The sequence below is a fragment of the Hipposideros armiger genome, unplaced genomic scaffold (genome assembly GCF_001890085.2).
Source record: "Hipposideros armiger isolate ML-2016 unplaced genomic scaffold, ASM189008v1 scaffold_19, whole genome shotgun sequence".
Lineage (NCBI taxonomy): Eukaryota > Metazoa > Chordata > Mammalia > Chiroptera > Hipposideridae > Hipposideros > Hipposideros armiger.
The window spans coordinates 5,162,921-5,173,609 of NW_017731369.1; the positions used below are offsets into that span (position 1 = coordinate 5,162,921).

A 10,689-nucleotide genomic window follows, 5' to 3' on the forward strand; every position below is an offset into this window, starting at 1 on the left:
GTGTTTCTGTCTGTCCTCAGGGGGAACTGGATTGGAGAGGCCCCGTACAGAACTGGCCGGCCCTGCTCCGAGTGCCCGCCCAGCTACGGAGGCAGCTGCAAGAACAACTTGTGTTACCGAGGTAGGAAATGACCTTAAAACCATGATTCACAGAACAGCTTACGTAAAACGGGAAAAGTGAACAATAAGAGTCCAAAGCGCCACCCCCTCCTTGGCCACCACGTGTCAGTTGCTCTCAGTGCTCCCCTCGTCCTCCCCTCCCTCCCTCTGCCTTGCACACGTGAAGATTTGGGGTTCAGTCCCCAGCTCCCTGGGGGCCCAGGACTGCCCTGGGGTGTCCCCCCCGGGGAGCACGTGCCGTAGCCAGACTCCGAACGCAGCACCCACACAGACATGTTCCTGCCCTTGTTTGTTCGTGCTCGTAGTTTGGTATAAAACAGACAACGAACAAAGAATTCAAAACAAACGACCAGACGGCGAGCTCCACACTGTGCAGGGGTGTCCCTCCACGGGGTTGTCCTTCACATCCTTGTCCCCCCACCACCACCCACCCACATTCCCATCTTGCCCGTCCTTCACCTAATTTGTCATAAACGTTTACGTTGTCCTTCCTCCCACGTCTCAGGCAAAACTGACGTTTTCAAAGGCTGTGTCACTTCCAGCTCTTCCACCGTTTGCCTGTTGTCGCCACTCGAGAAGGTTTCCACTCATCCTGCTACTATAAATAGCACACGTTTTTTGTGCCTAAAGCCTTTCTCACGTTTCGGGCTTCGTCCCAGAAGGGGCATCGCCGGGCCAAAGGGGATGACCATGTTTTTGTGGTTAAGATGGGTTTTTTTCACATGGCCCCGTGCGCAGGCTTTGTGATGGCTCAGAGGGCTGGGCGCATAAGAGAGAACAACCCTCTGCGTCAGGCCTTCCCGGCCGGAGGGGACACAGGGTCAATCCCGTGGGCTCTGTGGGGAAGAACCAGTTGGGCTAAGCCGGGGGTCCCAGGCCCTCTTAGGGGCCTGGGTGCTCTCTTGTCCTGGCCAGTTGTTCACCGCTGATTCTGCCCGTTGTGGAAGGCAGGGAGGGGGCAGGCGAAGAGAAGATGCGGACATCTGGCAAACCAGGTTTTGAGGCTGGCGCTCAAACCACTCGATCACTCTACCCATCAGCAAAACCCAGTGTGATAACACCAGTCTTGCATAACGTACCTCAGGCGCTAAGAGAGTCCATGCATCTGCTGGGAATGCGTGCCTGCTGTGTGCCTGGACGTTGCTGGCTAATATCAATGGGGATAACTAGAGGGACCATACAATTTTGGAGATGCCCTCATGAAACTGAGGTCCAGCAGGGTTATGGACACAAGGCGTGATGCACGTCTTTCAAGGGCAGTTACTGATGCTGCAGAGCTTAGCAGGGTTAGGGAGTCCTTCCCCGAGCAGGTGCCCTTAAGCAGGAAGACAAAGCCTAGTAATGAGAGAAGGGAAAGGTGTTTCTGGAAGGGGGAACAGCATGTGCAAAGGCCTGGCGGCATGAGGCAGCATGGTCCTGAGAGGAAGACTGAAAACCCTTCACAGATGTGCAGATCCCAGTGGTGCCTGCCATGCAGTAGGGCCTCTGTGAATGTTTGTTAAATGGAATTTCTCCCACTTCCCCATTTCCTCTCAGGACACAGCTCCTCACTGTCTTGTGGATGGGCTCCACATCCCATCTTTAGTGAGCCGTTCCCTGACAGCCCCCTTCTGATTCCTGGATCTGTGAGACAAGCGTGGGTTTTAGAGGCCAGTACACCTGCTTTAAGAATATTAACCCTGCCATATTTCAGTGGTGGGACCCTGGCAGGTCACTTCATCTCTCTGAGCCTCAGTCTTAACGTCTAAAAATAGGGTCATTGTGTCAACCTCTGGGAGTGTGGTGGGGACTAAGAAAAGAATGCAGGTTGACGTCTACATTCAGGCATGTCAGGTTCCATCCCCACATTCCTATTCAGGTAGGTCCTGTGGCTGCTGTCCAGTCATCCAGAGGGGTCAAGTCCCCATTAGATTTGGGGACCATGAGGGAAAGATGCCCCTTGGGGTTCCCCCTCTGTCTCCCATTGGGAGGGGTTTCTGTGTGTGCATGGGCCTGAGCTGTCCAGATTACAGGCAGACGGAGTAGGGCCATCCCTCCCATTACTGGCTGTGTACTCGGACATACTGCATGCCTTCTTTGAGCCTCAGTTTCCCCATCTGTAGCAGTAATAACATAGTCCCATCCACAGGAGTTTGGTGGGAGGATGCAGTGAGAAGGATGTGAGTTGCTAGCACAACAACTCGCACATAGTCAGTGCTTTATGAATACAGCTGGTTAGCTCCTTGGAGGAGTGGAAGGTATGGGTGCCTGCATGAGGTCCTTTATCTCCTGGTGGGAATGTTGGCCCCCTCCCAGCCTGAGTGTCTTATCCATCGCTTAGGGGATGCCTTCTTGGAAACACAGCTCTGGTGTCACACCTCCTCCAGGGCGTCTCCTTTTTTTTTTTACTTTATTGGGGAGCAATATGTTTTTTCCAGGACCAATCAGCTGCAAGTCACGTAGTTGTTTCAATCTAGTTGTGTAGGGCGCAGTTCAGCTCCAAGTCCAGTCGCTGTTTTCAGTCTATTGAGTTGTCAGAAAAGTCGTGACACATTTTTGCAATGAAAAACATAGAAAATATACGTCATGACTTTTCCAACAACCCAATAGTTGCAGGGCGGGGGCACAGCCCACCATCCTATACGGGAGTCGAACTGGCAACCCTGCTGCTAAGAGCACCTGCTATAACCAACTGAGCCATCCGCCCCCCCACCGGCAGCTCAGCTCAAGGTGCCATGTTCAATCTAGTGTGTGTGTGGGGGGGTGCAGCTCACTGGCCCATGTGGGAATCGAACTGGCAACCCTGTTGCTCAGAGCACACGCTCTAGCCAACTGAGCCACCCGGCCGGCCCCAGGGAGTCTTCCCTGACTACACACACAGGCGATGCACCTGCTTTCCTGTTCTTACTGCGCCCACACTCTCCTTGAACCTTGACCACCTGTAGTTACAACTGCTGGTTCTCTCCAGGGCCTCCAGGGCCATGGAGCAAGTGTGTTCTGCATGTTGTCCACATACACATACCCCCCAAAACCCAGAGGCTCATTTTTTAAGACCAAATACACACAAAGAGACTTTAGATGCCAGTTTGCCCACCCAAGGAAGCCTCCGTACTTGTTTCTTTATTTTTGGTGGAAAATATCCAACTCCAATTGGCAGGCTTCCTGATTTTCTTAGCTAACCATGCAGAAAGAAAGTCTCCTGTCAAGTGGTTTATCTGCATAATCTTCTTAATCAGTGTTTATTGAGGTTGCCTGGCAGGGCCTTGACCTATAATGGAGATGGAGCAGGGATAAGGATAGACCGTAAGAGAGGTTTCCGTCCCTCCAGCCTTGCCAGGTGTGGCGATAAAGGGTGTGGGCTTCCGGTAAAGGTGGTTTGACTCTCTGCTGTGTGAGGTTGGGTAGGTCGCTTAGCCTCTCTGAGCCTTGGTTTCCCTGTCTGTGAAATGGGACTTATCATGCTTGCTAGGGCAATGAGAGGATGTCATGAGAACATGCCGGGGAAGGACCGGGTGGTGGGCAGTCATTTGGTCCACAATCAGTAACCATTAGCAGTGAGCTTTGTCAGCACTTATAGAACCAGGTGTGGATCTGCAGAATGATGTAAGCAATGCTGTGTGCCCCGAGACCCCTGGTCCGGAGCTGGACAGTGCGTACAGTACCCTTGCCGTGAACTCAGGCATGGAATTTCCCCAGGCCTGTGCCGGTCCACACAGGGGAGCTTAATTAGGATGTGCTCAAATACAGCCGGTCCTCTGGGCAAGCATTCCACTTTTCATGTGTGTGTCTGAGGGCGAGGACTGTCTGCCCATTTTCTTAAATAGTGAGCCCTCAAATGCTTTAGACTGCCTTACCAAACTATATTTGGCTAAATAAAGCCACGAGTATGAGGTATAAAAATCCTAAAGGCCAGTGGAAGAAAACCCAGCTTATTCCAGAGACAGCTCTGGCTTTCAGTGAAGGGCAAACCTGAGTAGCCACATTGCCGGGAAAGCAGACCAGGGGCGGCCGATGGTGCCAAATGGCATCGCAAACCTGGTGTCTTCATAAAGATCTCACCTAATAGTTTTTGGCTACAAGTGATGCTTTCAGAATTCCCTTCCTGAATGTCTTTAAACTTCACTGGGAATATATTTTTTTGTTTTCAAAAGAATTCAAAGACAGGATTCTTTGGGGGTTTTGATTATCTTTCATTCAGCGAATTTTGTTGAGCAGCTACTATGTGCTGGGAGCTGGGTGTCCAGTAGGCTGTGAAACAGGCTGGTTCCTGGCCTCAGGGTGTTTCCAGTGGGCGGAAAAGGCATCTGAAATCACAGCTCTGAGCTAGCTGCCCAGGAGCAGCTCTGGTGGTCCATGAGCTCTGAGAGAACGGACTTGAGACTCAAGGTTGCAGTTCACCTCCTGGCGTATATCCCGACCATTCTCCTCTTTGGAATGGGTTCACCTGGGGTAGGGGTTGTGCGGTAGATAACTGGCCGGTGAAAATAGATGCAGGATACTCTAGCCCCGTAAAGCATCAGCGAACCACTCATCTGCCCTTCGTTTGAATGTTTGTCTTGTATAGACACGAGGCACTTGGTCTACCCTTTGGCGGAGAGAGGTCATTGCTCTTAAGGAGAAGTGGCAATAAGGCTGGGGGACTGATGAGCACTTGATCACTTGATGGGACTTGAACTTTAATCCAGTGACACAAAGAGGCCTGTGAGGGTGCTTCTTCATTCTTCCCCTTTGAAATCGTCCTTACCCAAACACATCTATCATCTCTTTCATTGGGGGAGCTCAGAAGGAAGGGGCTTGCCACTCTGGCCCACAGATACCCGAGGGCGATGGAGGTGCAAGTTATAAAGGTGCAAAGTGGTCCTCTGGCAGAGATGTGTATCAGTTCATCTTTGAGAAGCCCATTCATGCAAACAAACATAGCAATTCTTTGCTTTGCTTTGGCTGAAATTTGCAGTTTGGTGTTCTGGTAGCCTGATGACAGATTCTGGTCAGCAGTGAACAGTTGTCTTTCGTGATGAAAACTGGAAGATAAATAAACTGATGCTTATAATAAATGCAATTTGCTCGGTTAATTAAAATGTCTTAAAACATGTGGGTCATGATCATGGTTGGAGAAATAATATTTGGGTAGGGAAAAGATTGGGACCCGACAAACTAATTTTTTTTTTTAAACCAGGAGTTGGTCCCTGGCTTATTCTTTGTTGAGGAATCAATTGTTACTGGCCACCAAAAGGCTTTGGGTTTGGTTAATGACCTTTAATCCAAGAGGGTGAAGAAGGGGACGGGAGGGGCCGTGGTGGAGGGCCGTGGGGCGCAAGACCATTGATGTGGGTCTTCATGCACCATGGTGTGCTTGTAAGTGAGGAAGACCCCTCTCCCCGTGGAAACCTAGGGCCAGAGGGACCTCGGGGGAGGCAGCCACAGCTTGGGGTCAGAGGATATGCTTCCTTGGGCAAATGACGGTGCAGGAGGAGGTGGGACAAGAAACCATTGTGATAATCCAGGTGTGGGCCTTCTCACCTCTGGCCCGCCCAGCAGCTCTTAGATCCAAAACACACAGAGTGAGCAGAGCCTACCCATCTCATCTTGGCTGGTAGAATTCCACCTGGCCAGGTGTGTTCTGAAATGTAACTTTCTCTTTGCCACTGAAATGACTCTTTGCCCAACTAAACCTCAAACAAGTTTAGTTTCCAATTTTTTTTTTCCGAAGTGCATTTTCGTTGAATCCCGGTATTTCTTTTTTTCCCTCCATCTCCACTATGAAGAAGAGACTTATAACCAAAAACCTGAAACGGACGAGATGAATGAGGTGGAGACAGCTCCCGTTCCTGAAGAAAAACACGTCTGGGTCCAGCCGAGGGTGATCAAACCTGTCAAGCCCAAGAAAACGTCCGCTGTGAAGTACATGAGTGAGTCGAACTCCCTCTCCGCCCTCTGTCACCTTGCAAGCCGCCTCTAAAAGGGGGCAGCTTTATTTAGGGGTGGGTAGAGGAGCACGGTGGGGAGCAGCTTGCAAAAGCACAACCCTAAGATGTTCCTAAAAAAAAATGATATTTTTAAGTTATCTCAAAAGTGAGCTGTATAGGAGCTGCTTGAGTGTCCCTTTCCCCCCCAGGCAAGTATTTTAAGGTTAGACCTTGTCCTTTCAAGGGACCTGAAACCCAATTGTAATTGGGTCCGTCTTGGAAGCACTGGTCTCCCCTAAGGGAGAGCGCAGAGCCTGTAGTGGGGAGGCCAGCTCTGGCGGGCTCCGGTTCTTCTCCACCAGGTGCTGGCTCTGTGACTCGGGCCTCCGCATGACTCTGAGACTTGATTTGCATATCCATACAATGGGGCAGTAACGCCCATATGAGTTGCTGTGATGATTATTTGCAGTAATGCAGGTCCCCAGTGTCAATGGAAACCTCCCTGTACTTTGAGATCATCAAGTTGCCTCCAACACTTCCCTTGGGTGGAAAGTTGAAGGTTTCCCCCAAGACTTCTGGAAGTCCCCAGAATGCTCTGACGCTCACCTCTGTCACGCCTTCCCCTCCCCTGGTTTCCAGTGCACCTCACCTCTCAAGGTGTTTCTTCTCTCTGGACTGTCTTGCCTGGGCTAGAACTCAGCATTCCAACCTCCCCCAGCACTGCTGTTGGGCACCTGTGTAGGTGGCGCCTTTACTGAAGGTTTGGGGCTCTGGAGGGGCACTTTCTTAAGACACAGCAACAGGCACGGACTATCTGCCTGTAGTTCTCTCTGATTCCTCTGGTTTTAAGCCTCAAATGGCATGAAACTAGACTTACCCCTGAGTAGGGCCCGCCTCGTGCCCATCTTTCTCAGAAAGCCTCTCCTATTTTTCAACTGTTCTCTCCCCTGCCCCCACCAGTCAGCCTCTCTGTCCTCCTGGGCCTTCAAGTGTCACTTCCCCAGACTTTCTGCCTGTTGAACCACCCTGTAGCTTCTTTGACCAGGAAATATGCTGATGCTCTTGTCCGCCCAAAAGTTCAAAATGGTTCCATTGTGTTTCTTTTTAAATAATGTAAATTTACAAAATAATATATATCCTTTTGTCCAGCTATTACTCTACTCCAAGGTTCTGACCTGTCCCTATAAAATAAACAACAAGGAAAGCTTGGTAAAGTCATCTTGTCTGGAGGGAGATGACACAGGTGGGAGCGGCTGGCTCCCTGCATCGTAGGCTGAATAACTTGAAAGTCCCATCGTCCAGAACGCTGAGGGGCTACAAGGCACTTCGTGTGTGCCAGGCTCTCTTCGAAGGCTACACATGCTTTCTCATTTAATGCACACACGAACAGTATCCACTATATTTATCTCCATTACTTACATGCAGAAATTGAACCTCAGAGAGGGGAAGTAATGTGTCCAAGGTCACAATGTGTAAAATGGATCTGGGATTCGAACCTCACCCCTGAAGCCTGCAGCCGTTGGGCAATGCTCCGGCTCTCATGATGGCATAGATTCCAGAAAGTTCCTCAGAGTGGGAGCTGGGGTCTTCTAACTCAGACACATCCTCCCAATGTGACATATATTTCTGCATTTCTCTCTTAGCCCAAGTTGTCAGGTGTGACACCAAGATGAAGGACAAGTGCAAAGGGTCCACGTGCAACAGGTAAGGTCTGGGTGGGATCACTCTCTCACCGATCCCTACAGCCCTCTGAAGCCCCCGCTGCGGGGTGATGGGTCACATTATGATCAGTCAGTTGATGGCTACCCAAACCAAGCTGGGCAGAAACTCACAGAGAAATGGCATTCTCTACTTTTAGCACCAAAGGTGTGTCAAGTTGAGCGGGAGGTCACTCAGTTTGCTTTGTGTCATGAATTAGAGTGACCACAACGTTTCAGAGTTCCCTCTGACTGCCACCATTTATTAAGAACTTGGCACACAAAGATGAGCCATGTCTGTCAACCTAGCAGAGCTTCTCCACGTTGGCACTACTGACAGCCAGATGATCCTTTGTGGTGAGGCTGTTCCGTGCAGTGTAGGACGGTGAGCGGCATCCCTGGCCTGGACCCACCGGATGCCAGAAGCACCTCCCTAGTTGTGATCACGAGAAATGTCTCCAGAAATTGCCAGTGTCCCCTGAGGGGTAAGGTCACCCTAGTCGGTAATCTTTGATCCGGAGGATTGGCCCAAGCTCTGGTCTCCTGTCTGGACTATATTCCAGCTAAGTATTTCATCCCTAGTGGGGAGGAGCTGTCTAAATTACAGATGCTCTGGGTTATTGGTTCCAAAGGAATTCCCAAACTGGAGAAATGCCAGATGTGCATGTAGCAGACTCACTATAGACATGACGATTTTGACCAACGTTTTTGCACGGTTGGGGGCTCCATTCCACCTCTCCCTGTGACGGGGTCACAGGGTGGCCCAGACTTCTGTGCAGGGAGGGTTAGAATTGGGGCAGTGTTAGGGCACGTGCGGCGCCCTGGCCATTGACAGAACCAGCAGGCCTGCTTCCTGGTGCCCCCCCCCCATTCCTGGCCCCCGGAGGAACAGCTGCCAGCATAACCCCGGGTAGTTGAATGAATTCATCTAGCTAATGGAGTCACTGAGTATTGTCCATTTGGGTGCTGAAGAACGTCTGCCAAGAAGAACGAACTTGGTTTTGGCAGTGCTGCTGTTGGGCCGCTCTTTCTGGCAATGAACAGCCAACAGGTGCAGCCGCCTCACGCACAACCTCAGGTGATGGTAGGAAAACCATGTCATGGGTAGAGGGGTCCTACTTGTCTTACTGTGGGCTCTGGCACTAATTCATCTGAAGCTGGAGCACATCATTTAAAGCGTGCTAAAAAGAGCAGGACCACAGGGATTTGGAATTTGGTGCACCAGCATGCCTGGCTCAGACTTTGGCAGGAGTGTTATGAAATAATACACTTTGAGCAACCCAGGGTGAGGTCGTTCAGGAGGCTCATATGTTGTCCCGTGAGCAGCTGGCACTAGGCCAGCAAGGACTGCGAAAGTAAACAGCCCATTTGCTGGTGAGATGAGCAAGATGTGGCAATGAGGCCTGATGCAATAGCTGTCCCTGTGCACAATGTTGGGGACATTTTCATCTCTGTGTGTTGTACTGGATGAATTGGGCAGAAAGTAGACAACGTTTGGAAGGGGTATCCACTCCACAAACTCATGGGTTTAGGGTTTTGGGAACACACCTGTGTTGTCCCTTTGTGATGATGTGACTTTCTGTCTCACAAACTCATTATGAGAGCATCATGCCTGAGTATTCAATGGAAAGAAATTACAAGGTCTGGAGAACATCCCTTGTCAGACAGCATTGAAAGAGTTCCAGAGTCAGGGGCAGATGGGACCCTACCCAGGTGGGGAGGAGGCAGGAATCTGTCTGCACGAAAACTGTTAGAGGCTTAGAAGCCTCCTGTCAAGAACTATAACTCACCCCACCCTGTAAAAATGAGAGCATCCGTTTACAGGTTGCCTAAAAGCTGTCCCATCACCTGGTACATCAGCTTTCTGTACCTGGTTCTTTTACAAAATAGTGTTTACTAGGCTTATTTTCTGACTTTAGAAGGTATTCTTGTTCATTGTAATTCAGGAAGACAACAACAACAAAAATATATAAAGGGGAAAAAAATGTCTGGAATTTCCTCAATATCCTTTGCAATTTGCTGTATTTCCTCCCCATCTTTTTTCCACACACTGATTAGGCTGATACTGCTCATATGATCTTGTGTGTTAATTTTCACTTAAGATTTCCTGGAGTCACTAAATATTCCTCAAAAGCTTCATTTCCAGTGGCTGCTTAACACCTTGATGTATGGCTACACAAAAATGTTTGGCCATTCCTTCAACACCTGCTGGCTTATCTCCAGTTTTTTACCATTATAAACAGTTGGAATAACATTCCTGACTCTCTGACTTTTTTCTTGGGATATAACTTACAAGGGAAGTTCCAGGATCAACGGATTTCAGGCTTTCTGGAAAGATTAATGTATACTTTTTCATGAACGTGAACGCCATCATTCAGTTGTTTGTTGTTTCATCATTGATTTTTATTCTATTAAAAAAAAAAACCCTTGCAATTTGACACCTAGAAATGGCATCTCCTTTCAATTTGCATCTCTTAGATGACTGATGTTTGAGGATTTTTTTTTTTTGGTGCCTCTGCTGTCAGTTATCTATCTTCTGTGAATAGTCCAAATATTCATGAACCTGCCTTAAGCACAAATCTTAATTAAGCCTATAAAAATAGTCCCTAAGAAGGTCAAATTGAGTCTGCAATTGTGTTTATGTGGCTAGAAACTTCAGCCTGGGTAAATTGTGCCTTGCTTGAAAAATGATGGATTCTACATCACTGAAGCATTTCTACATGTACTAATAGAGCTGTTAAAGAAAAAAAAATAAATAAGTGAGCTTTAATGACAGGTGAGCTTTCATCAACATGTTTACCTCTGAACGTCATTTTCTTTCATCTCCCTCAGGTACCAGTGCCCAGCGGGCTGCCTGAACAACAAGGCAAAGATTTTTGGGACGCTCTTTTATGAAAGTGTAAGTGTGGCCAGCATTTCTTTAAATGGCTTGTGCGGATGCTGTAGTGTGTTTTTAAAGAAGGTTGGTGGTTTTCGTTTTAGTGCGT

General features: G+C 49.1%; 1 protein-coding gene across 1 annotated transcript in view; it reads left to right on the forward strand.

Annotated features, from left to right (window-relative positions):
* The window catches only part of CRISPLD2 (cysteine rich secretory protein LCCL domain containing 2), an 85,010-nt gene that overhangs the window by 26,774 nt on the left and 47,547 nt on the right, over positions 1 to 10,689 (forward strand). Inside the window, exons 6-9 of the mRNA XM_019634828.1 lie at positions 21 to 121; positions 5,865 to 6,008; positions 7,649 to 7,709; positions 10,535 to 10,601. Of these exons, the coding sequence (XP_019490373.1) occupies positions 21 to 121; positions 5,865 to 6,008; positions 7,649 to 7,709; positions 10,535 to 10,601 (373 nt within the window). The remainder of the gene's footprint in view (positions 1 to 20; positions 122 to 5,864; positions 6,009 to 7,648; positions 7,710 to 10,534; positions 10,602 to 10,689) is intronic.